The 27,798-nt window shown below is 41.8% G+C and overlaps 1 protein-coding gene across 1 annotated transcript in view; it reads left to right on the top strand.

Moving 5' to 3' along the window:
- The window catches only part of LOC103363067 (interleukin-1 receptor accessory protein-like 1-B), a gene marked incomplete at its 3' end in the record, with an annotated part of 170,690 nt that overhangs the window by 97,845 nt on the left and 45,047 nt on the right, over positions 1-27,798 (top strand). Inside the window, exons 3-4 of the mRNA XM_008289670.1 lie at positions 1,464-1,743; positions 25,776-25,962. Of these exons, the coding sequence (XP_008287892.1) occupies positions 1,464-1,743; positions 25,776-25,962 (467 nt within the window). The remainder of the gene's footprint in view (positions 1-1,463; positions 1,744-25,775; positions 25,963-27,798) is intronic.

The raw sequence follows: 27,798 nt of genomic DNA, 5'->3' as shown, positions 1-27,798 counted from the left end.
AAACCCCGTGTGGAATCAAACGCGCTGTGACCAAGAGCACCAACAAGCCATTGCACCAAAGTCAACAACACGTTGACACTGGGGGACTAATTCAATGCAACCCCGTTGATTTTGACGAAAACAGCCAGGGGTGCTCCTGTTGCGCTCCTGAAATGACTGTCTTGATGGCAGCTGCAGAGCCACATCTCATCCCTGGTGATGATCCTCGACATAAGGGTTGCCACATCCTGGGCTGCTAATTAACACAGAATGTGATCTTTTTGCTGGAATTCCAAACGGGAATCTACCAGCGGTCACATGTAACACAGGTCACGTAAAAAGTGCTTGAACTTTTTGATCGCACCTCATAGTTTGTTCATTTGATAAAACAGTCCGACCACAGCAGGTGTTTTCCAATCATCAAAAAACACCAAAATGCGTTGCTTGCTTGATACGCACTTGCAGTCCCTCTGTCCTTTTACACAACTCATTACGTGTGAAAACCTCAATCACCAACTCAGGAGCTGGTGTTGACTGTGTGAGTTTTCACTGGTGTGCAAAAGCAGGGATTAAGTGTCAGTTTAATACCTTGTGTTGCTCATGAATCTCATATACACCTAAAGATGGAAAATAAGGGTGTGAATCCAAACCAGGCCTATACCTGCGCTGCATGAATAATTCAGTTATTATTCAATCTTCATAACTTTTGTCCCCACTGACAGTCGGTGGCCTTTATTAGATGTCTTAACAGGAAGACCCCCATTGCCGAGACTTGGCATGTGCATTGGCACAATATGAGTTACTTTTTCCATTTATGCGCCGGCATTCGAGAGCCGAGGATATCCTGATAGCTTTAGGAAATGAATACAGACTTACGGCAGCTTCTAATTTTCTCAGGTCAAATGTAGTTGAGTGCTATCACTGCCATTTAAACGGATATTGATGGTGGTTTATACAGAGTTTATTGCCGGTAAAATCAATTTATGTATGAGTTGAGGCACAAGTTAAATATAAATACAGTAATGTTTGTAGGTGAAGGCAGGGGGTAAAGATTGTATCTGACAATTGCTATGTTGAGAGTTTAGTCTTACATTGAAGAGGATATTGTGGCAATAAAACACTTCACCAGCACAACAAGAACGTTCGCTTGCTCTCTGTGTTTATTTTAAAAATTGCTATGAATTGATTTTGGCACGCCGAGGAAGTCTTATGTTAAATGTGTGCACACGTATTAATAGCCACATTCGGTTTGCGTGTTCCCGTGAAGCACGAAGAGGAGAAGTTGAAACAATTAGTGCTGCATGGAGGAAAAAGAGCGTCTTGATTGATTGTGATACAACGACTGCTGGCTCCCGGTTGCCACGAAGCCTTTTCATGAGTACAAATCCCCTCCGCTGTGCTTGGTGATGATGCAAATTGGCCTCAAAACAATCTCCCTGTTTAATTTCCCCTTCTCTTCTCTTTCTCTTGTCCTTCTCTTCCAGTGGAAGGCTGCACAGATTGGTCAGTGGACTACCTGAAATACAAAGTGCTTCTGGGGGAACCTGTACGGATTAAGTGCGCTTTATTCTATGGATATATCCGGGCCAACTACACCCATGCGCAGAGCACAGGACTTAGCCTTATGTGGTACAAAAGCGCGGGCCACGGGGACTTCGAGGAACCAATCAGTTTCGACGGCACAAGGATGAGCAAAGAAGAGGACGCCATATGGTTCCGACCGGCAGAGTTGGACGATGTGGGATACTATTCCTGCGTTTTAAGGTGAGTTTTTCTAAGCCTGCACTACCCGCATCACTTCTCGCTTCATTGCGACCGATGTAAATTGCTGTTTTTATTGTGTTTGCCATAAACTACAGCGAGATTTCACAAGAAGCTCTGCCAACATTTTTGGTATTATATTTTTCCAGCAGTGTCTCTGTAAAATAACAGGGTAAATAACATTTTCTGGAACCCTGTAGGCAAGAGCAAAGCTGTGTGAAAGTCCTCCCCTGTTGATTTTTAATGAAGTCTCTCATCTCCGGCCAAAAGAGCACTGGTCCTCGGTCCACAGAGCGTCGTCTAGCAGTATGGGGCCCCCTTTGCTTCGCTTTATATGTTAAATTATTTCTCTATTCTCCTCTCGGGGACACTAAGCCATTAGGTGCAATTGGTGAATCCATAACTCTTCGGCCCTCACAAGTCCTTCTTTCTGAAAAACGTGAAAGAGCAGCGAGTGAGACGAAAGAGAATGGACAGTAATTCAGCACAGGAAGATTGAGGAAAGGGAAAAGGCAGCTAAGATAAAAAAAGGAGGGGAAAAGTAAGGGACTCGTGCTATCTTCCTTTTCCACTTGCCTGATGGTGGAGGTAGACAATTGTTTGATTTATGAGTTCCATAATGTGGTCAAAATTTCTGGCTTCCTCGACGTTTTCATTAACATGAAGGTTGTCTGTGGCCAGGCAGGAAGGAAAAAGGCAAAGCTGCTGCCTTGGAGCCCATAACTGTTTCAGAACAAGGGGAACTTTGAAACATATCTTCTTCAAAGATAGCAGTGTAATCTTTTTTAGGATTCAGAAGAGTCCACAGAAACATTCACATTTTACCCTACACACAAGTGATTTAGGACATTTTTTTACACCGACCGAAAAAAAATAAAAAGGGACGAATAATGTGCTCTGAAGCAGTTACATTCAGCACAGGTTTCCTTGTGTTTCACTCGCTCAACTCTAAGAGGGTTTGGCCATTACTATTCAACACCATTAACACTCTCCCCCCCTTTTGCTGTGGCGGCTGCCGTGAATAGAACCGGGCAGCACCAATCCAACAATTCTCTATTCAGTGACGTTGGCAGCATTTTCTGGAGGTAGACAATCAGTCAGCTCAGAGTTATTGTGTAATCGCGCAGAAAGTAGACCCATGAGATTTGATTTGGATGAGTAGCCCACTGTTGCTTTGTCGCCAGTCTCCGCCATTCAGAACCAAATTAAGGGGCAACACTTATTCGCCCATCATGGAGAGAAATAACAATAGTTGCAAATACAGAGCACTTTTCCATCACTGAGGATTTTCTCTCTCTCGGCGGGCATTTCTTTGGACTGTTGTTGCCGATGTTTGCTTTCTGCAGATTTCAACTGTTTTTTTTCTAGTCAAGAGCCGATTCATACAATATTTAATGCGTTCAGCTTGTAAGCTTTGCACACTTAAATGGAATATTTACAACTCTGACCTTTATTTAGCATCGATGCCGCAATCAGCTCCACTAATCTGTTGCACTGAGGGGTGTTCGGATGTTATTATAGGAAACAGATAAGTGATACATTGATTAGCTCCAGCACGGTACAACTATGCCACGACTATTCCCACTAGCGCGTGATGTGATTATATGGAGACCAATGATGAAGCTATTTTTAAAAACTGCCAATTTTACCGTCACTAATTATGGATTAATTATGAAATGGTGGAGAAAAAAAAAAGAAAAATCCTCGTACCCAAGATGACATCTTCAAACTGCTCATGATCCTTTTCAGTGATGTGAAAGACAGAAAAGCAGCAAATCCCTTCATCAGAGAGGCTTGAGGATTTTTTTTTTCTGGATAATTAATCAGTATTAATCAGTTTTTAAGGCATCTTTGGGAAGGATGTTGCGCATGTTTGAAATATGATGACCTTGTTCGGTTATTATAGCGAACATTTTAAATGTGAGACCAGAAATAACTGCCTGTTTTGTTCAAATAGTGTGTTTAATGTCGCTTAGATGATTGAAAATTGCATTGGAAGGTTCCGTAAAATTCATAAAAGTGTGGTTTTACGATACTAAAGATGCCGCACAGTTCAAAATATATGGAAGACACATCAATATTTTGTATGTCCACCTTTATTTTTGATGACAGACTCAATCTTCTTTGGCATACAGGATACCAATGCTGCACAAATTTCTGGAGAGATTTTCTGTTTTTTTCTTTGCTGGAGAGGTTGTGTTGCTCCACCTTTCCCTTTAAGATACCCCAAAGGTGTTCTACTGGATTCAAGGCAGCTGACATACTTGGCCAAGTCGTAGTTTTCATTTTTTTGCCTTCCTCCTGTGTGATTTTGGCAGTGTGCCTCGAATTGTTATCATGCTGGAATATTCCTTTCCTGTCAAGCTTCTGCAGACTGAGATGTTGGTATATTCACAGGCATTCATCTATAAATGTCATCTCCCCAACAACTTTTGCCCTTTACAGCTCCATACCATCACATCCCCACCTCTTGTGTTTCACTGTCAGGACTGTGCACGCACTGTGATAGTCCTGGTCGATGCCACACATGCTGGACTCCATTTGAGCGGAACTAATTTATCTCGGCCTCATTTGACTTAAAGACATGCTCGCAATATTCATTAGGACTCTTTTATGTTTCTTAGCAAAGTTTAATCTTGCAGTTTCGTACCGAGCAGCAAGCAAGGGTATTCGTCTTGGACGCCATCCATAGAAGGTTAACATGAACTGTCCTTCGCACTGTCTGAGCTGTCACAGAATCTCTGATTTCTGCTGATAACCCCTGCGCCTGAAGCAGTCTGTTTTTCAGAATTAGCACAGTGTCAGTGGTGGCAGCTCAGGACGACGACCCTGATTAATAGTATGCTGGTTGATTCTAGGGCTGCAAGGTGGCGCAGTTGGTAGCACTGTTGCCTCGCAGCAAGAAGGTTGCCGGTAAATTGTCCGTAGGTGTGAATGTGAGTGTGCTTGGTTGTCTGTCTCTAAGTGTAGCCCTGTGATAGACTGGTGACCTGTCCAGGTGTCTCCTGCCTTCACCCTGAGTCAGCTGGGATAGACTCCAGCCCCCCGCGACCCCAGTGAGGATTAAGCGGTGTATAGATAATGGATGGATGGTTGATTCTAGAACTCATGATTCCTGCTGCAACTGTGTTTTGACTGATTTTTAATAGGTCTGTGATCTCTTTGTATCTTTTGTGAAGTCTCACATTTAGATTTTCCCAAATCCTCTTGCAATTATTTTCCATGTGGAGCCAAGATACAGACGCTAACAGGACATGAAGTTGACAAACAATGAAAGTTATTCACTCAGAAAATCTTAGTGGGTACATTTGCCCATTTGATTATACAAAGGTATTGATGCATTTACACTTCCCAGGTTGGCAAATCTCCTCTGAAGACATAATATTAAATGCCCCAAAATACAAAAAACTGAATGGAAAGCCACTAATTTGTCACAAGCTGTTTGCTGTCTGTTTTTGCAACAATTGAGTTGAGGAAATAGACTGAACAGTGTGCAGAGTTGCACATGCTTGATTATATAGTAATAACTTATTAACCTTGTAGGTAAAGGGCGTTTTCTCTTGACTGGCTCATTAGTCAGCTCTATACAGCAACATACAGTGGCTTTTAACAGGGGGAAGGGCCTGCTTTTAAGGCTTGGGAGGATTAGGTTATTGGATACTGTGTGTATGTGTGTGTGTGTGTGTGTGTGTCTCACATGTTTAGTTTAATGCAGTGTTCTAAAGTGCATAGCAATGCATCAAAATTGACCACATGGGACTATCAAATTAGAATGATTTATAGTCCCGTATTAGCATATACTGTGAGTTCTGTTGAGTGGAGTCACAGTAATGTGCCCAGGGCTCCGTCCAGACGATGCTTCATATAAACTAAAAGGGAATCTATAGATAGGAGAAGCTGCTTCACAATGCCTCTGGATTACATACACTGAGGCAGAAGTATTCACAGATGAACAATGTTGGTTATCTTGTAACAATGGCGCATGTCAAGGCCGGGGATGGATTCAACATAAACAGCACAGTTGGTTCTCAATGTATCGGATGTGAGGCGGGAAAGAAAAACAGGCGATTGTAAAGACTTTGAGTGACACTGACAGGAGCCAATTTATAATAGCCATCCAACTAACAGGACTTGGAGAATCTGTGGTTAATTCTTCGGTGCCAGATACCACAGGGCAACATCAGAGGTCTTGTAGAGTCCATGTCTCAGCAGGTCAGGGCTGTTCTGGCGTCATGCTAAGTTCCCACAGGGGTGGTTGGAACACTTTGGCTCATGACTGTATATGTCACATGATGCCTTCATTTTGGTTCAGTGTCAGAGATTAAAGAGAGACACTCTGAAGTACTCGAGCCATAATAACACTTGAGCTTTTGCTTTTAAAGATTAAACTATTAACCTGAAAATGACTACAGCTTGACGCTTGCAAACACACTTTTGTTATTGTCACATTCACCTCATTTTTTTGTTTTTTTCTTTTTTGCTCGAAGGTTGACGACGTGTTTTTAAAAAAAATGCAAGAATTGCTTCATCCAATTTTACAACCACATCACAGCGCGTTTTGCCATTATGTCAATATGACTCATTTCAATTCCCAGCCACTGCAGCCAACTCGACGGATTGCTCTCCGCCTTTGTCTCCGGAGCGTGGGTCCTATAGATGATCGGCACTTGCATATGTTAACATACCACATTTTGGATTCGGCTCTTGGCAGCGTTTTTTTGTAGTTGAGGATCCTCACCGTTTGAAACATGAAGGGTCCTGGGGAATTAGAGCACTCAGTGGTGGAACGAATGAATCACAGCACAACAATAAATCATCTCTCACTGGATGCATTTCATACTTGAGCACGCTATAACAATTCAATCCCAGTTACTACGAGCCCCCGTGATGTTATTGTCTCTAAGCAAGTGTTGATAGAGACGATTGCATCCGAGAATGCATTGATGTAAAGGATCTGCTTCAGAAATGATCCTTCCATGGGTTAAGTGACTGCATTTTACTTTTTTTTTTAAATTTGAGAATCAATGTGGAATAATGAGGTAAAGCTTTAAGTCAATTATGGAAATCCAAAAAATAAGAAAATGTGTCTATTATACTTACAGATTCCCCCTTTGTTTCTTTATGTGGCTTAATTAACCACTTCCCCATGCATATGAAGCTAAGTGCAGAATTCGTTTGAATAATTTTGCATCTCTGTCATGAAAGTAGCATTTTAGTTTACCACCATGAAACTAGGATGGTTCAGTTGGATGAACTGCGTCACCTAGAAAGCAGTAGCTGTAGGGACGGTGTTTATAGGAGTAGCCAAGACAGTTTCCATGAGCCTTCAGTTACAGGAAAGCATCCATTTATAAAATCTAGCAGTTTGCATGCAGTCTTTGATAGTTTCAGTCATGCCAATCAGCATTGTATCCGTTAGCAGCTGAATATCTATCAGCGGTTCCTGTTAAACTATATAAATTCACTGCAGACATTAATAAACAGTCAAATACAGCAGAAAGAAAGACAAAACAGCAGCTTTCATTCCTGATCTGTCAGACATTTGGACTACAATCGGTATAGATGTGATTTGAAGAATCCTTACAGAGGTGTTGGTGTTGCTTTAAGAATTCAATCAGTCCAACATATGTGATATATTATATGCAGCCGAGCAGTCAGCCTCTCCTCCATCAACCATCCAATGTGCATTTTGTTAAGAGAACAAACTTTCAGAATCACACGAGTTTTTTTTCCCCATGCAACTAAAATGAAAAGATTCCCTCAAACAACATATTGTTGAGTCGAAATCCAATCAGCCGTTGGACCCAGATGTTCGTGAAAGTTTCATAACGTGCCCCGCAGCCACACAGACAGCAAAGAAGAGAGCAACTGCAGTCGCCTTCATCTTTCAGTTGCATTGTTGTCTACGTTATTGTGACGTCAAAGCAAAGTCGGGATCAATGCGCACAGAAATCTAGCCGACATGCATTGTTGGGCGATCACCGGCGATCAATTCTGCACAGGTCTGACTTGTCTCGAGCAAGCTTGCTGTGCAACATTCTGTTATTTAACTCTCTGTTTACATATTGTGAATATTATTCTAACTGAAACATGTCATATTGCAAAATATATGAATTTGAAAACATCCATATTGATGTAGTTCCAATCATGTCAGATGAAGTGAGATTAAAGTTCAAGATGTTAAACATGCAGCATATTAACAGATTTGTTTATCTGTATGTTTTGCTGTAGCCAAAGAAAAAAAAAAGCCTCAAGAAGCATAATAGAAATATGTTTTTTTCTGAGCAGCTTGGATACCATGTGGCATAATACAGATGATGACAGAGACACATCTGCACTGAGCAAAAGACACAAACATCTCAATAAGTTTTGCAGTTTGCAAAGTTTTGTCTGTGAACAGCCGCTGGGGGAGAAAATGTGTCAACAGGGTGCAGATAAACACAATTACTTCCAATTCGAATCATCTGGTTTCAAGTACTTTCTTAATCAAGAGGAAGGTTTCTAATGGATTCGAATCATCTTCCTGTTTGTTCCTTCGTTGCAGGACTTGTGAGGATTCTACAGTTTGTCATTTGTTTGAAAAATTGGACTAAGTACAACATTAAATCGGTAGCATGGTTATTTTTACAGTCCCTGAGTTATTACATCATTTATTTTATTTTCCGTCCTCTGCGATGCATCCCAGCAGATGCATATGAATATGCTCTTTCTGCCCTCGTTTCATATGTTGCAGTGTGACTTTACGCTTCTGGCCTCCCTACCGCTCTTGACATGCATCCACAAAACCGTGTGCTCGCGCTCGTCATATCTTTGTAGATCTGCTCAGCTGCACTTAAGAGTGTCAGAGGGCATCGTCATACACCATCGCGTACACACACACACACACACACACATGCATATACAGAAAACCGACGCAAACACGCCATGTCAGTTCTCTGCTCTCCTGAGACTAGCTGCTACTGACAGGAACTTAATGTGCCTCGAATCTGTATGTGAAAGCAGGCCAGCGTCAACACACATGCCCGGCGTTCGGAACATGCATGCCTGTCTCTTTTACTCTCTTGGATTATTTCTCATGCACACACACACACACACACACACACACACAGAGATCTACATGCATTACAGACATATGATATACAGTATAGAAAAGGAAGGGAGCAGACTAGCAGAGCCATGTGCCAAATCGAGGTCAGCACTCAGCTGTTTCAGATGTAATACCCTGAGGAACCCTGTCGTATGCAGAGCACTGAAAAGAAAAAAAAAAAAACATCTGCAGTGGCGGAGTGTGTCACTTACTGTACAATGACAGAAAACACACACACACATGAGCCATCCGGGTTCTCTCCGGGTTACCGCTAACTCCCCAGCACTGCTGCAAGTGTTTCTGTAAGCCTATTAGCATTACAAAGTTTCTAATTCCTGCTATTTTATGCCGCGCTGACAGCTGAGACAGTCGAGCAAAAGCTGCTATGGCTAACATGACAGGAGAAGCAAAAAAAATGTTTGGTATTGGTTCTGCAGTGATCTAAAAGTGTGTGTTTTGGCTCCATTTAGCGCTGACTGATAGGGCAAAGACACAAGTGCTGAGCTGATTATGATTTGGGTTTCGAGACTGATCACACAAGTCTCTTCCGAGCCGGGGGCCAGTTAGTGTTGAAAGTGGGCCGGCGAAAATCACACTCGACTCCGTTCAGTCGTTCCGATCATTTGTCTGGATGAAATTGGCAAAATAAGTGCAGTAATGCGGTGCACTGTGACCGAGAGTGTATTATTTTAGAATCTGGATTTCAGTGCACGGCCACAACTCACCTGGCGTTCACCTCACTCTTATGAAGTTCAGTCACTGCCTGCTCTCTGCAGAGCTGCTGCATGCTGCCTCATCTCTTCATCCTTCCTCTCATGAGAACCTTTTCTGTTGATTTGCTTTTTATGCACAAATTATAGGGTTAATTAACAATTAATTGTTCTCTTTAGATTTAGAGGATTGACCAGAAATTTGACCTTTCAGATTTATGATCCTGAAAGAATCTGCATGTTTTGGAAAAGAGTTTTTGTGTTTAGGAGTAACTGTAGGTCAAGATATAAAACTCTGCTCATAAAGAACAAACCGTGAAGATTGATAGATTGAACTTCGATAAATCTGATATTAGAGTGCTTTATTTTCCTTTTTTCACTCTTTTTTGGTCGCACCTGTCTGGGTTGTGGCACTGCAGTAACTGAGTGGAGACTACAGGCTTCTCTGTGCACAGTGGCTTGCATGTGAGGCATTTAGGGAACATCGGTAAATTATAGTGTCTAGATTGCAAGCGAAGAGTCTAATTTCTAATTTGCATTGAGAAGATGCATTAAATTCAGGTAAAGATTTGTACGTTAGCAAAAAGTGAAAGCAGGGCTCTGTTTATTTAACTATAAAATATATTTTGAATGAATAATTGTGATAAATAATGATGTTCGAAGTATTTGTGATTGTCAGTTTAGCCATAGTCATGCAGCCCTCGGTGCATCTTTCTTATGTGTGGAAAACCCTACATTCAGAAACATCTAAATCAGTTCTAGCTGTGAGCAGTGCAGGATGGCTGTTAGTGAAGAAATACCATCTTTAAGGCTGCATTGTGAGATATGTTAAATCCACGATAGAGAAATCAGATTGGCATCTTGCAGCTGATTGAAGTTGGCTAGAAGTGCTTTGTTCTCTTTTTTCAGTTTTGTTTATGAACATTTGAAAAAGCCCATAAAAGCCTTTAGAAGTCTTTTCCATCACGCTGAAGAAGTTGCCTGTGATGTGACAGCAGCAGGTCAGACGAGGCAATTGCAATGTAATTATTCAGTAGTCTTTAAATGCCATAATGTTTCTCAAATGGCTTTGAATCAACACATGAGGAGACTTTCTTACACAAGATATAATCTTGCACCACACACAGACACACACACAAACACTTAGCAGTCATGAACGTACAGATGACAAAACGGACGCACACATCTGCGGCGCATCGATCGCCGCTGAAAGTGCAGGGATTACAGTGTCAGATTAAGGACAGCTGTAGCAGCACGGGGAGGATCCCACTGCTTGGCAGGTAGCTAATGTCTCACCTTTGACCCTGTTCATCAGTGTTGGCATGCTGCCACTGTCCCAGGCTTATTAATGGGCTTTCTGCATGTCCTGCAATGCCTGGGCTGTCACTGGCAAAGGACACTGGGAGGAGGAATGAAGCAAAAGGAGTAGGTGTGCATCTGTACGTGTGCATCCACGTGCTTATTTAAACCTAAATCGCTGGTGTGACTGCGGGTCACCTAGCACCTGTGCGCACCAGCAATGCAGAGAACACACATGCATTCAAAACCATTTCCCGACTGTCCCGGGCCGCAGCCATGTTGACTGTATTAGTATTCGTGGGCAGGAGTGGCTGGTGATCTCTCAGGGAAGTGACAGTCAGAATGGGCCGTCTGGAACACTCTGTCATTCAGCCCCAGTCAGGGCCTGTCCAATTGATCCAGCCCAGCTGTCAAAGCCAATGAGAGACGCTAGACTAAGGAGCAGCCGGGACGGTTTGTGCTGCCAGAGGTTATGGATGATGTATAATATAAGGATGGTGTTTGTGTTATAAGCTACCTGGCAGGAGACAATCAGTTAGTTGTGGCCCTGTGGAATATCTTCACCCAGGAGAGCTATAACAATGACAAACTGATGAATGTTTATTAATTGAGTTTAAGTGCTGCACTGCTGACGTCCATATGGAGGAAGTTCCAATGAAATGAAAAAAATACTTTATCATTTCAGGATTTTGCTAATTAGATTAAATAATATTGTTTAAAAAAAACAAAACAAAACCATAATATTTTGAAACTTACCTTCTGTGTTGCTTTCTAGAATCAATTTTCTTTCAATAATCTGGGATTTGCTAAAGCTCCAGGTTTTATTTCACAGCACTTTTTACTTCACCAGCTTGCCTGTGTGTTTCGGCGAGCTCCGTTTGTTGACCAGCTGTTTCAGTTTTGCTTTGAAATGGGAAGTTATTGAAGCATGGAGCAATTGAAATGACATTTCCTTTCGACTTGAGACCTTGAGAAACTGCTCGGGCACTTTGGTTTTGTGAACGTTGAAGTCTTAACATCATCTACTAAATAATCAAGCTGCTGCCACTGTTGATAGCCCTCCGACGCAGAAGACTTAAATTGATGTTTTTGCTGTTCTAAGCACGAGAGCATTAAAGTATGTAGTATGTGTCCAAGCCAAGTCTCGGTGAGGCTGTATTGATGCACGCTTTTGTCAGTGTGGTGACATGTTCACAATGTCAGTGTGATATTTAGTAGGTGCAATGCTAGTATTCGCTAATCAGCACCAAAAACAGTTGAGGCTCAACGGAACTGTCATTGGTTGTCAACAAACCAAACAAGTTTTGACCTCTAGGTGCGACATATAAAGTTACCAAAGTATTATCTGGCATCCATGAATGCTTGTACAAAACCAATATTTGTTTGTATTATTTTATTTGGTTTCCCATTCCTACATATATTAGATTACTCCACTATGACACCATGCCGTTGTATCGTGTAGAGTGACTGGACCCAGACATAAACTGCCATAATGGTTTCCAGTAGCCATGTAAGCTTCATCAACCTTTTTTTTATCCAAGAAACAAGTGCAGCACAGACGCACCAGAGCAGCAACTAAGGCTCCAAATGAGCGTCTTCCACATTGCTACTTTAAGAGGTTATGAGAGAGTTGGTGCCAAACCCCTGGCAGCAGTTATTCTCATTGCCCAGGTGGGGTTTTAGTTAATTGTGTGATATGGATTTGCCAAGCTGCTTCTTCCACCAGCCAGAGGTTATTGATGATGCTCCCCTATATTCAGTATTCTTTACACCTGTATAGAGAGACTGCTTTGTCGACACAGTGCTTGGACAGCCTTTTAGTTGGCTCTATGTGGTTTAGCAGAGGCTGTTTTCCAACAGCCATTGTCTGATGATGTATGGGCTGCTGTTTGGGCTTAGGCCACCTTTCACACTATGCTTTATTCAGCCTTGTGATGTGGCTCTGTGAACTTCGCCAGGTATTCACAGCGGATGTCTGATGTTACAATGGCTGTGTCAAAGAAGAGTGTGCACTTGAAAACACTTTCGGACCGGGGCCTGGATAGTAACAGACTCTTATTTGTGGAAGAAAAGCATTCCAAATGCTATTTGTCTGGTTATAACTTTTAAAGCTGTGTTTGGTTTTGTCTTTATTGATCCCCGGTATCGTACAGATTTGGAGTTAGAGATGTGTCAGTGAGTTTAAGCCAGTCTTTCTTTCCACTGCACATAATAGTCATCAGGTGTCAACAACCCATAAACTGCTTTCCTGCGAACAAGAACGATCGTTTAGGAATGTGAACGGAGGTATAGCAATGTTTTTTTTTTAGTTAATGGACTTCTAATTAGCAAGAAAAACTTTTTACTGTATATATTTAAAGATCCATTATTAACATTCAACCGCAGTCATTTTATACTCGGCTCCTGATACTCTGCTGCGCAATGGGTGCATTTAGAGCCATAAAGCAAAGGTAATTTCTCCATAGGATGCTCGGGAACAGCTTTATTACTTGTATAATGGTATTTGTTCCCACCATTATACCATTACCTGTATAATGGTGGTGCCAGTGTGTTGTTTGCGTTCATACGGAGCTTTACCTTTTTGTCATTTGAATTAACTTACGTCTGCAGATAGCTGTCATGCTGTGGAGGAGCAATGCAGTTCCGTCACACTGATTAGCATTTACCACCTTAGGAAAAACAGGCACACTTGCAGTATTGGCTGGTGCTGTCAGTGTGAGGGAAAACCCAACAAAGACTTGGTTAAAGTAGATAATTATTAATTTAGTGTTTCTTTTATTTATTTATTTTATTTCTACTGATGGACCGCCGAAGCCTCAGGTCCTCCACAACACTTGCTCTTCCAGTGACATGAGTTTTAAAAAAATGAAAGTAAAACATGAAGGCAGGGCTGATTTGGGCACAATTCTTAGATTAACTGTACTGTCCCCCAACTTGTAGAATCCCCTGCATGATTCCTAACTGTCTAATCTGGATCTTTCTTCCCTTATCTTCCATTCTCTGTGAACATGATATGCTATTGGCACCCTTTTTTAAAACATAGTGGTGGCAAGAACCTGTTTGCTCATCAACCAAACTTGGTAGCCACTCTCCCGTTCAACTGGCCATTGTTGACGTCTCATCCATCGATTTTTAAGAATTATTACCAATCTCACAAAAGCGGTACTTTCTTGTTGTGTCGTTTTCCTATCGTGACCACTTGTTCGCATTCTGTCAGTTCACGGTGTAGATTTGCCGTAGATTCTCTGTTAATCAATACCAAGCCTTTCCCTTGAACCTTGGTGAAATGCATTTCTTTTCATCTGCATCTACACAGCTCTTTGACTCGCAGAGTTTCTTTAAACTACACACAACACTACCTCACTGAGCTTCCAGGAGGTGGAACATTTAGAGTTGGCACCACAAACTTTGCATTTTCTTGAATTAGCCACAGAAGCATGAAAAGTACTATGTTTAGAGGCATTTTGAATAGTTCATCCTGATTAGAATCATTTCAAGAAAGGATTTTGTCCTTTATATTCCCAATTATAGTATTGATGTATAATACAAAGGTGCTTTTTTCTTTTTTTTTTAAATGAAAATGAAAAGATGTGCATGCCAACAAATAGCGTCATATTCCAGATATGTTGTTTGTTTCAGAGTTTCGAGGTTAATGTGCATTTGCCTATCACATATTTAATAAAAACTTTAATTATATTTATGTATGAGACCGTGGTTGCATGATATGGAGCACAAACATAATTCTAAAACAGCGCATGGCACGTTTTTTAAAAAGTGCATTATATATGCACATTATATGTGTGACTGTCTGTATATCTGTTTTATTATTTGCAAAGTCGTCAACATTTCATATTTCTAACCAGCTCTGCAAACGCTCATTTTAATGTATGTCTGGCTCTCTTTGAAATATAACTTTTATCCGTCGTGTGCATGCAGTACAGTCTCAGCCAATTTCATTGCATGCCCTTCACGCTACTTCTGATTGGACATTTGTCCCACGCTCGATTCCATTTGATTAAGCCGGACTCAAATGGCTCCCGGCTATACAAGGAGCAAAAGGAGAGAAGGCTGACTGTGGAGATTTTGCTCTTGGGAGACCTCTTGACTCAAATCAGTCGTCACAATCTGCATGGCTACCCAGGACGATCCGGCAGAAGGTCATATATGACCAGTTTTTATTTATCTTCAGGATCAATTTTTATTAATCCTAACCACACATGTAATTCACTGTTAGGGTTTTTTTTTTTTTTTATTTGTTTCAATTCAGTTGAGCTTTATTACACACTCGAGTAATACCCGGGGCGACATATTTTCACATCCCCGGTTAAGGGATTTTGTTCAGTCACATCCTCAGCAGTGTCTCCCCCCCCATATGTCCAGCCTCTTGGCTCTCTTGGTCCACACTGAGCGGAGGAAGTCATCAAACAAGATGCCAAACCATCGCTATCTGATAGCAGGGACACTGACCTTCTCTTCCTCATATCTGATGGTGGTTTTTATCTGCCAGACAAATGTCAGAAATACCATTCCCCAAGCACAATCACTTTGGCACCACAGCCAACTTTTTCTTCCACCCCCCTCCTCTCTCTCTCTCCTCCTCGCCTCCCCTTCCCTCCCCCCCGCCTTCCCCACTGGATTGCGAACAGCGGAGCTCCAAGCGAGACGTCTGCAATACCACAGCTGTCAGTCAAAGCGCGATATAGAAGAGAACTCACGCAGCTCGGCTGAATCCTAAGGGTGAGAGAATAATAGGAAAGTGGCTGGGGCTTGGGACAGAAACTTCATTAAAATTTCATAAAACCGAAAGAGCTAATTTAAATTTTACTGATGCCACATATTGTGAAACATTAGACAAGGTGTTATCACCGTTGAACCGACTTTTGTTAAGGACTCATTTATTTTTCAAAAGCAAACGTGTTCATTTGTTTCGGCCATGTATAGCTGCAATGGGAACCAAAATACGGCCTTGAAATCAGCCACAAATAACCTTTTTTTTTAATCTTTGTTTTCAGTTGTTTGACTGTATTTCTCCCACAATTTCAGACATTAATTAAGTTTTAAACCTTCTATAACTAAATAGGGTCAGTAAGGGAAAGAATGACCTGCTGGTCTCTTAAAAATAATAACTTTTTTTTTTCTTAATTGCCCTTTTCTGCAGTGTGTGGAGGATTTATATTCTTATAGTTGCACACTACGGGCAGGCACATCAAGTCAGCACATTTTAAGTGATTTGTTGCAATCAGCATTTAAAAACTGTTGGTTGACCAAATGACCAGTGGCTGCTAATTGACGCTTTCCATGTATTTTCCATTAACAAGTAGTGTATGCTATTGCGATTTAAAATCCAGCCGTTGCATTACAGTTACTCACCCAGTAGTATTATTTCCTGTGACTCCAAAGTTGCTTATTTCTTCTCAGGTAACCACTAGTAACCGTACAATTAGGAATCAGCTGTTTTCTTTAGAGTATCCGGGACCCTTCCAGACGATGGGTTGTAGATGGTTAGTTATTAGAAGGCAGCTAAAGGTTCTGCATGCAAGATTTTGAACATTAAAGAACCCTTCTGGTAAAAAAAAATCAAGTTTATGATCTTGTTAACATGCCCATATGGTGTTTTATTTATATGCTGGAGAGCATATCATGAGCGAAATTAGTAGCTCGTCTGACCATACGTGCATGTTAGCCCCTCCCTATGAAGCTACTCCCTGCATATAAATTAAGAGGGCACATTACATTGGAAGAATGTAGTGCAGATGGAAGTGCAACCAGAAGTGTTCAGCCAGGGCTTCAAAAAAGCAGACTTTTAAAAAATACAGTGTTGTTTTTATGTTATTTAAGTGATGTAGGTGCACTTGTTTCAATTCAGCTCAATGTGACGAGAGTCTACTCCGGTCCATGTGTGTCCATCTGTGGGGCAAACATGAGTAAAGCGAACAAGGGACGGGTCACTTTAAGATAACGTTACTTGTTGTATTCTGTAATGGCAGCATGGGATGATGTTTGCAACTGGATTTTTTCTTTTGTTGTTGTTGTTGGCGGCTCTCGTGCATTGACATTCTGGTTGTATACGAAACTTGACAGGATGAAGGAGGTGTTTTGGTGGAGGTTCTGGTGTTTTTGTGGCTCTGAATGTAACACACAGCACCTGTAAACCACACATACACACTGAATACAGAATATAATATGTAAAGAAGCTTCAGAACTGTAGGCACCTCTAATAGAACTGGACTGAGTCATATAGAATAAAGTAATTACTTGTTTCAGGTAATAAATAAGGAGTAATTACCCAGCCCTTCTTGTAACAGTACAGTAAAAAAAAACAATACAATAGCTTCGGGACAGCTGTCTGGCCCTGTGACTCACTTTTTTTGCCAGTTGCAGAGAACATTTCTTGCTTACATCTCCTAAGCAAAACTGCTTAGTTTGTCCAAATCCATAATGACATTCAGCAGCGAAACACCACTCACCTTTCTCTAGAAATGACTTATTTACATTTTTTTTTTTCCCACCAATAAAACCCCCTCAGTGCAGCCGCCTCATTCCTGGAACAGCATTAGTGGTGTGAGATGGTTAGTCTGTGTTTGATATGCATAGCGGAATTGCCGCTCATACATTACACCCAGGGGGGGCCGAGGACCAATGAATAAGGTCACGGCGGAGTTAGAAGAGAATACAATGGAGACAAATTGTTTATGCTTGTTATGAAATCAGGTTGCTAGCATCAAGATGATTTGAGAGTGTCGTGGAATGGAAAATGAGTTCCCCGAAGGCATTGACGAGAAAATGAGTAATGTGTTTGCATAGAAGAAGTGCTACTGTCAGTTTGAGACGTACGACTCAAGGGAAGGCTTGAAGGAATTCTTAGACTTGTTGGGAAAGAAGGTTTTGGTTAATGTTGATTTTGGAGATGAAATGACGTGCATGTTCTGCATTGTGTTTTTTGAGAACATTCGTTTCATATACGAAGCGTGTGGTCTTTCAAGTGGATCTGGGTTTTGTTTTGAACCATGTTCCACATATATTTCATCTGTATGCCTTTAATGTCTGTTGTTATCTCTAATTTGTGCCATTTATGTGCTGCAGCATAAATTCAGAGGGACATTTTACAATAATTACCTCTTGATATTTTCAGATTCTTTAAACCACCTGGATGAAAAAATTATTCTTCTTCTTCGCTGCTCATTATGAAATTATTTCAATCTGTTTCCAAAGTTTCACGTCTTTGTGTTAATATCTTAATTTGTTTTTCAAAAAGGGGGAAAAAAAGAAGAAATAGACATAAGTTGAGAAATCGCTTGCTTCGTCAAGCTAAGTTCATTCTCAATTAAGTAACGTTTGTTTTTAATTACATTTTTTCATAAAAATAATGTGTTTTATGTCCCTTCAGACGTATACAGCCATCCTTTGAGTATTCTGAAAAGCAGTGCTAAGTGCTAAATGTTGTTCAAGGACCCTACGGGCCTCCCAAAGATTGTGCCCGGTGTCTCAAATGCGACGGTGAAGCACAAGAGGCACACACTGTTGCTACATTTGTACTTGAGTACCCAAAATGGGGAGAACAAAATGTCGTCATGTTGGGATCTGTAAGGTCTAATGGATGTCCACTTGTGATATGAAAACATTTTAAAAGCTTGGGTCAAAATGGAACAAGTGGGCTTGACTAAAATTTTCTGCAAAAAAAAAATCTGCACAGTATTACAGCATTTCCAAGGTTAAAATTCATCACATCATTATTGCACAGCGTTTAAAAAATAAGGCATTAAAACGAAAGTAGCAAAGTTCACTTCTTTGCTTAATGAACCACAAAATGTAAAGTTTGGGGATTATTGCTGTTCTTCTATTATAGTTTGTTGTCGTGTGTTTATTCAATGCAGAGATGCAGCTCCTCCATTTTTATTTCGTGTTTGCATGCTCCAATGTGTGGATACAAGCGCGGAGACAGATGCAGCCACGTGTTTTTCACAGCGTGGCAAAACTAAATGATCTGCAGAGGTGTATGTTCCTCCCTGAGAAATCGTGTACTACAAGACAAGCGAGAAAAGGGCGTCTGTGGCTGACGGAGGCAGGGACAGAGGCAAAGAAGCAGAAGGAAGGGGGGAGAGAGAAGAGGTGGATGGCTTGTAATTGAGGAAGGAGTCGGTTGTTCCAGCGTGGCAGACAAGTGCCACACTTTTAGACAGGGGCTAAGTAGGAGCAAGTTGGCCCGCAGTCAGATTTGGGGAGCCGGGGTGCTTAATCATCCCGGGCTTGGTGCTGGAGTTGACAGGTGAGTTATGAGCGGGCGCTACAGGTAGTAGCCCCAGTCTTCCCACTGCTCACTGTGACCTTCGCTCCGGCCATAAATAATGCAGGAACCATAAAATACTGATTTAGGATAAGTGAGCCGGCTGTGTCGCGGTCTGGGTTAAACTCGGCTTGGTGTGTGCAGGGACGGTAGACTGCTGAGGGCGTCTCATGGAAGCTGCAGCCGGACACATGCTATAGTTTACATCTGTATCCTCACATGCACTGCCATACTTTGTATAAAGGTGACTTTTCCAGTCAGACTTTTTTCAGGCTTGTGCCACTTTGAACTTGGACTCTCTTCGTCTCTTCTACGATTTGATGTTCACCTGATTTTTTTCTCTTTTTTTTTTTTCCTGCCTGTCTAAAGCCATTGCTAGATCTGTCACATCCAATCATGCCAGGCTCCATTAACTGCTGAGTACGTAGTCTCTCAGGAAAGATCTCGGCTGCTTTTACATCTGCTCTCCACATCCTGATGTAGGCTTGGTTGACATTTCGAGTTGCTCATATATTTATGGCGGTACTAAGCAGCCGCACATACACGGATACAGTCAGGGATATACACACCTACATGTCACAGAGACGTATGTCATATATTGCAGTTTCTAATGTTTTATGCATCGTTGTACCATAATATTGTAAAACATTAAAGTCTCACTGGTGCCACCAAAACAGCTCCAACCCATCAAGGTATGGACTCCAGACGTCTGACGGTGTCCTGCCTCTTTAAATATATATATTTCTCTCTAAATATATTGATTTGGAGAGAGTCGATATTTTAGATTCTTAGTTAAATCCACCTTCAGGTAAAACTGTACATTATTGATAGAAATTCCACACAGCTTTGAACTCCCCATAAAAACCCATTTCTAACAGGTTTGCTCATAATTCCATTGGATCTTTATTCTCAACGAAAAGCTGTAATTCAGGTTTTATGGTACCATTTTGGATAAATTTGAATTCACTGCCATTTTGCACGGAAATATTCAAAAAATTGTAATACATGACAAATCATGCCTTCATTGCACGTCTTTTGGAAAATATAATCGTGGTTGCTCATTCAGTCGTACCTTTCGGATACCATTAATATTTTTGTAGCAGTGCAGCTGGATTTAAAAGGTATCTAGCTTGAACATGGTGACTCAAACAATGCAAGCTCTGTTGCCAATAATTGCTGTTGCCATAATAGATTTTAACTGGGTTCCACACATTGCAAATCCACCAAGACAATGCATGACTTTTCCTTAGCGATCATGTGATGGTCAGTCACCTGAAGGGATTCGACATCCCTGCAAGCGCTGAACACATCAGACCTCAAACAACCAAAAGATATTTCCTTTTCCAGCATGTGTAGTCTGTGAACCTTGGAAATTACTCTGTAAATGACAAAACTCTCTAACCTCACGCCCACCTTGCCTCCAACGGGACTGAACCAAGGGCTCGGTTGTAATCATCAAGGAATCTGACATTTTTTTCCTCAAGGCTACCTGTGTCGTTCTCTGAATGCATCTTAATAAACTTTGGGAAATGATTAGAACAACGTCTCTATTGCGGCCTAAGAAATGGACCAGGAAGCTGTTCAAAACAGTTAAAATTACATGCACAGTCTATGTGTCTGCATCTTCATGAGGAGCCATCATTTCCTTGGCACCATGTTGTTGTTGTAGCAAATGTAGCTGCCATTTTGACGTGCACACATACATCCTCAGACTCACGCAGACACTGCACACCCACATTATGCATGTGTGTGTGTTAATGTATATATACATGAGTATGCATGTGGTTATGTACAATAAATACATGACAATATGAATACACAGTATGTGCAGCTACTCAGTACCAGTATATATGTATGTGAATTATTGGCCCAGACAGCTCCTCATGCTGTATGGAATGTCTACTGGCAACAAGATGAATAGCGTTGTCACTCACATGCTCTGGCGGCCGTTGATGCGACTCTGTCCACGGTAACCAGGGCACAAGAATGCAGATCTGCCATGATGGGAAGACGCTCGTGGGTATGATTAAATGGCACTTTGCCCAGGACAGTCCAAGTAGAGGTGAAAACACGTCTTTACGATTTGAAAATGTTTCAGCTTGAGTGAAAAATCTGCACTTATCCCAGGGCAGAATTCACTTCATAAAAGTGCAGACACGAGAAGGGAAAAGGAAAGATACTTGAGGGAAATGGCAGAAGGAGCTGGAGTTCTTATGAGATCAGGCAGAGGCTGAGCTGACACACGGATACACTCCTATAGCGTACAGCCAGTGTGTCCATTTCTGGTCTCTAAATCAACATGGGCTGAGAAAACGATGAAATTTGCAGAAGTGATTCAAGCCGAAATTTGCTTCACCTCCTGTGAACGCACCGCTGTTATCAAAACAACAAAATGAGGAAATATCGTTTGAAGAGCAATGTTTATTCCTCCAGTTTAGCTCCAGAGACTTGGACAATTTATGCAGCGGTTGCAGCAGCGTAGCCAGATTTGTTCTTGGATGTGGTACATCACAAAGTCTCACAGGGAAGACAAGTATAACTGACCTTCAGCGATTCGATATCTACCCACACCACTCATGACGAAGTGCTACAAACTGTTTAAAGCAGTTTAAATCCGTATAACGGCGGTAATTGTCCTCTGATCTCATTAGGATTATTAACCCGAAGGATTCACATCACTCCTTCTCGTCTGAAGTGCTCTCGAAATAAGACACTGTACGACTTGACCTGTCCAACATGCATCAAATATAATCATAGTTACAACGACTGTGCGTCCACGTCCCCATCCATTATTCTTGTTATATTACTCATGAGCTCATCGCTGCGAAGAAATGTGAATATGAAGACGGGTTAATCTATGCAATGCAATCGTGGCATGGCGGTGTCACATCACAAGAAAGACCGGAACCAAAGATTTGTAGTTGTTATAGATATGCTGAAGTAACCGCGGTATGAAGATAAATCAATCTTTAATTATTTCTTCACCCTGCTTCTCAGCTGAACTTCCAGCCTTCCGAATATCAAAATAAACTCTGTGACTCAACCTTGCCAGTGGTGCTAGTTGTGTCAAATAGGGATCCAGTTTTGAAGTTACAGCACCTATCTCCAAAGTTTCTATCCTACACTGTCTGAAAAATTAACAAAAAAAAGTGTATTTTGCTTTTTGTATTGCAATGATGTAAAAGTTATAGTTAAAAGACGAGTGAAGGTTGCCTTTGCGCACAAATTCAGTGGCAGTCCTAAACTTTGGGGGCCCACAGCAGGTCCATTGGGGGCCCCTTGTTTGAAGGTAGGTTTCTGGTTATAACCAGATAGTTTACCAAATTTCTAAGTCATAGAGTATCCCAACATCATGGCTTTGATAGTGCCAGATTCCACACAATCTGCCCTACCCAATTATAAAAAGGTATCTCTACTACCAGCATTGTATAGTGAGATACTAATATAATAAATCTTTAAAAAAATCTTCAAGTGCCATCGCATTTAATGGTAGAAGATCTGGACAGCCTTGAAATGGTCTGAAAAACAAATAGATACAGCGCATATGGCAAGCCCTTATAATGATCAAGACTTTCAAAGTAAAAGTAGTGGAGTTAATTAATGAAGAGTAATTTTTCTTGATTTAGTAGTCCCATTTTTAGCCAGGACTTTTTGTTAGTATGCACTTGATCCACACCTGTAGTAGTAACAGTGCTGTATACTGAGCACTCACACCAGTAGGATGTGCCTCATTTTCTCAAGATGAATTAGTTTCCTTTGCATGCTACATGAGACAGTTGACCAATCTTTTCAAAATGCGCTATTATCTGCATATAAGTTTCATCTTAAAGTATTTTTCAAACCTTTACATACCTCCTCCAGAAATCACATCTTAAAGTTATTCTAAGCCGTTTCCCAGTGCTTGAAGGAGCCATTTCAGGCAAATAAATATGCTTTTGTGCTTCTCTGTTGTTGTTTTATTGCGGCATGAATTGTATTGCAGAACTTCAGGTAGACCTCAGTCATCTCTATTTAAATGCTAATGACATCCTGGGGGAAGATCTTAATGTTACAGTACGGCGCAAGTCAGCATGCTGCGTGGAATCCCCAAAGGGTTAATATCTGTGGTGGGTTAATTTCACTGCCCAGTAATGACATTGTTCTGATGTAGCCTTTAATCAACCTTTTGGCCCGCTCGCCTCGTGACGTCTGTTTTACACCGGGCACAATTCTCCAAGAGCGTTATTGTTACTCGAAAGTCAGCTGTAATAAGTAATAAGCAATTATTTCATCATCCAATTTATATTAGAGAGGAGTTATTTTAATTAAGAGATTCATTAAGTTAGTTCATTAATTTCCCCACAGGTGCCCCGGATTCTCAGGAGAGTTTCAAATCAATTCTGCGGCCTATTATTTAATATCAGATGGCACAGTTGCTGAGTAACAGGGCAGCTCCCATCATCTTTTGTTATTGGGAGATTCATTGTCGGTCAATAAAACAAAAGGAAAATGTTTGTATTGGACGGTCAGGAGGGATTGAGCTCTGAATTAACCTGCAAATTCTAGCCGGTGCAGAATCAAATTAGCGTTTTCCACCACGGCGAGACTTTGGGGTTTTCCACACGATGCCAATCATAATCCTCCTCAGCAGGCTGCTTAACTCCTAACTGACCATTGCACATAATTTCACTGCATTTGCCGCATGTTGTATCTCAAGTCCTCTGCCTGCCCTCCAGCTGTGTACCGTAGCTGTCAGGCTGACACTTCTCCGGGTTGATGTATGCAGGATGCTATCTATCATTGCCACGACATTGCATATCCCCTTCAGTTTGACACATTTGACAGACACTCTCACCCATTAATGCCATGGTATCACCTCGCTTGTTATCACTGTATCTGCAGTACGCCAAGCTCCGGCAACGCTAGTACACAGCATCGGTCTCTGGAGTGTGCCGCAGTAGGATCATTTCCCTGCTTATTCTTTTCGAGCGTGCTTCATGAATATTAGCGTACACTGCTGAGCGAATAGTCAAGAGATCACCCAGCTCTTCAGGCTCAAAAGGCATCGTGATGGATGTGAAATGTTGGAAAGACATCGTAGGACAAAGTGTTGGCCCACACCATCGATCACTCATGCGGAGCAGATGACACAATTCTCTCGCTCTCTTCCAGCCGGCGAGTTTATCAGCGCTGCCCAGAATATTTAACAGGGAAGGGAGCGCACCCGTGGGATCTCATTTGCACAGGTGTCCATCTGGTAGAAGTTGTCTGGGATAATCTCCACATCATGTCACATTTGCATCCGTGGGCTTCACGGAAAATGGCACGCTTACTGTAAGAGGGGGGGCGCGCCGCGGCTGTGGCCGGTTCGAAGGGCAAAGGGATTGTTTGGCGATACTGTAGCGAAGACCAGCGTGTGTCGCGCTAATCCACGAGGCAGCTAATGCTTTGCAATTATGTAAGGATTTAACATGTTTGTAATTGTTTGTTGGTTCAGCTCAATTTGTGTAACCAGCTTTAGTTAGAAAATTAGCAGTGAGATTTTCCTAAACACTGCCAATTTGTTTGGTCTTTTAACCAGGAGGGATTTGCTGCAGTCAGTTGCTGGAGTACTTGTCAATTGTGACAGTCTTATTAGCCAGTTTGGGCGAAGAAAAGGTGCTCCTATTGAATTCATTGATCATCAAGGACCTTTTGCTTCTGTTCCCCTCCCTCAAATAGCACAACTTTCGCAGTGAATCGATGTGTTCATTGATTCCCATGTTCTGTTAAGAATTACTCAAGCAGCAGATCCAATCTCAAAATCGCTGTCCCATTAATGACCCAAACAGGATCGCTATAAATGCTTAGCAGCTGTATCTTTTCCCCCCTCTCGTGTGAAGAAACACTCTCCCGGTGCACGGCCAGATCGGATCAGGAATCCCTACAAGCCCCTTTTACATCTACATACACATGGCGGAGTATTTAAAGCGAAGCATTCCCAATAGAGGAGCAACACAAATCACCGAAGGTACGCCACAGTGCCGCAGTAAAATGAAATGTTTATTCCACCGTGGATGAATACTCTCCAGTATCAGGGGGCCCAGGCAAGCATGTAGTCTCTAAACATTACAAGTAATCTTGCATTTTACGCCTCTTCTCCCCTGCGTTATAAATTCTCTTCTTTATGTATATGACCTGAGCAGTTACACTACATCAATTGTAGCAAGTAATTTTCTGCTAGCTCGCACTATATTTGCGTAACACGGGAAAACAAAAGGCTCAATCAATCTTCAAGTGCTGTTGACATTCAGTGCTGTCGCTTCATATTACTACCGTTTGTACCCATGTGCACTACTCACACACTTCCAGGTATATGTTTTTTTAAGGCTCGTTGTGCATTACTGCTATTTATAACTTCTATGAATGAGGAAGCATTGTATAGCTGTCGAGATTAAAATGATAACGATCCAACATTCTGTGTTAAAGGACGGCTTTCCATTTGAAAAAAAGATTTACATCAATTGTGAGGATGATTAATTGGAAGGTCTCCCTCTGCTGCTTTTAATGATCCACATAGAATCTGAGAAGCTTTTGATAGAACCAGACCAGAGACGGACCGCTGGCGGCTTTTCTCCGCAGCATCGAGCGGCGCTCTAATATAACTCCTCATTCATGTTCTTTTTTATCTTTGCAGGAACTCCACATACTGCATGAAGGTGTCCATGTCTCTCACGGTGGCGGAGAATGACACGGACCTCTGCTACAACTCCAAAATGAGGTTCTTTGAGAAGGCGGAACTAAGCAAAAGCAAAGACATCACCTGCCCGGGCATTGAGGATTATATACAGCCAGGAGTGGAGCCTGAAATCGTGTGGTACAAGGTGAGATCCGTCGTTCTTGTGGAGAGGTGCAGGATGTTGTCAGCACAGAGGGTTGTCTGCCACTTGAAGCTCATCATGCACAATAGAAAAAATGGAGCCTTTCAGTTAAAAATCCAGCATACATAAAAAAGTTGTGTCGCTTATTTGAAGAATAACCTTGTTCGGGTCACCTGTATTCAGATGGAATTTCCCTCTTTGGCTTGTGAAACTAAACAGTTATTTGCTGCGTATATATATATACGCCTACCTCGGGTCCCGTGTTGTGAACTTAATCCTCCTCCAAATGCAGAGTGGCGAGACCCACAGTGTAACTGACCTCCCGTGTCCGACAGCCCACTGTGACAGAAGCTGCTAGGTGCAGCTCGGGGGCCAATTCATCAAACGTGAAAGTGTGCTGGATTAGGTGGCGGCATCGCTTCGCTTTCCCACGGAATCAAATTAAAATAGCAGATAATGACTGTGGGCTCCACAGCCCTCCAGTTATTGGCTCTCACTTTGTCAGTGGGCTGATTGAATTCTGGGAGGCCAACCCACAGTGCCCCAGTTTCCTTTTGCCGCGGGTCCTCGGTGGCCCAAAATCCGAAAAGGCCCCGGCTGTTTTCTGGAAGTCCATACTTACTCGGTGCTCGCCACCTACACGGTGTTACGCTGCGGAGACGGAGGAGAGGAGTCATCGATCCGTGTTAGGCTGTTTCATCAACTCGTCGTTCCCAGCTTCTAACTGATCAGCTGAGGTATCAACAGCCACTCGGCGGATGCAGGCTCAACTTGGCTCAAACGCGCTGCTCATGCACATATAGGACAAATCTCACAGATGATCAGCTCCAAACACACCCTGCAGAATTAGAAAATAATGGTGCTTCCAGGGCTACATAGTATTTGACAGAGTTCAAGTTTCCACACGTCTCCCTTTGACATTACATCACACTTCATGAAACCTGGACATAAACTGTTGAGATACAAAGGGCGACACACACGGGGACACGACGCTGCCCGACAGGTGATGTAAACACCGAGATGATCGCCCCTCATGAAACGTGTCAAATAAATTAGCATTAGACAGGAATACTTTAAAAATTTCTCACCCGTTAATCCCAAACGTCACCGATGACAATGAAAAGCAGCAGATTCTATTAAGGGAGAGACACGCAGCGTACCTAGCCGCACAATATGTGACTGCACTTCACAAGCTGAGTGACACGTAATTAAAACATCACTGAATACGACAATTACCTTGACACAGCCTATTATATTTTGCATATGACGCACACGCATACACATATTTACTGTTTTATTCTTCCTTTGTCCCGTTCTTTTTTATCCTGTTATTCACTTTTTCAGTTCTACCTAATATTTATTTTTATTTTTGTTGTTTTCTCGCCTCATTTTTGAAGCGTCCTCGGCAGCATTGTTACCCTGATATACATGCCAATAAAGCGTATTTACCGAATCGATATTGAGGTGAAAAGCAGCAACAATGCCAGGCATGATTTTCTCATTTGTCAAATCAATACATTATGTGCAGTTTTGTTCTCCTGAAGGAATCATCCTAAGATTGGCGTGCTCGCTCTTTACTCTTGTCAAGTGTACAGTCGTCCTCAAATGTATTCATACCCTTCAGTTAAAGAAAAGGCAAAATTCACAATAGTCACTCAAATAACTAGAAACTGGAAAAAGTAATAATAAATAAAAATTTACTAAATTATAATTTTGTGAAATAAGACATTGCTTTTGAATTGTGGTTGAAAAGAATAATTAAAACAAAACAAAACAAAACAAAACAAATTTGAGCACTTTACTGATGAGCAGTTGAGCTGTGGGACAAAATACCTGCTT

This window comes from Stegastes partitus, unplaced genomic scaffold (genome assembly GCF_000690725.1).
Source record: "Stegastes partitus isolate 25-593 unplaced genomic scaffold, Stegastes_partitus-1.0.2 Scaffold630, whole genome shotgun sequence".
In the NCBI taxonomy this organism is placed as follows: domain Eukaryota; kingdom Metazoa; phylum Chordata; class Actinopteri; family Pomacentridae; genus Stegastes; species Stegastes partitus.
Note: the sequence above shows the minus strand (reverse complement) of the source record. Positions and strands in the feature narration are given on the sequence as shown.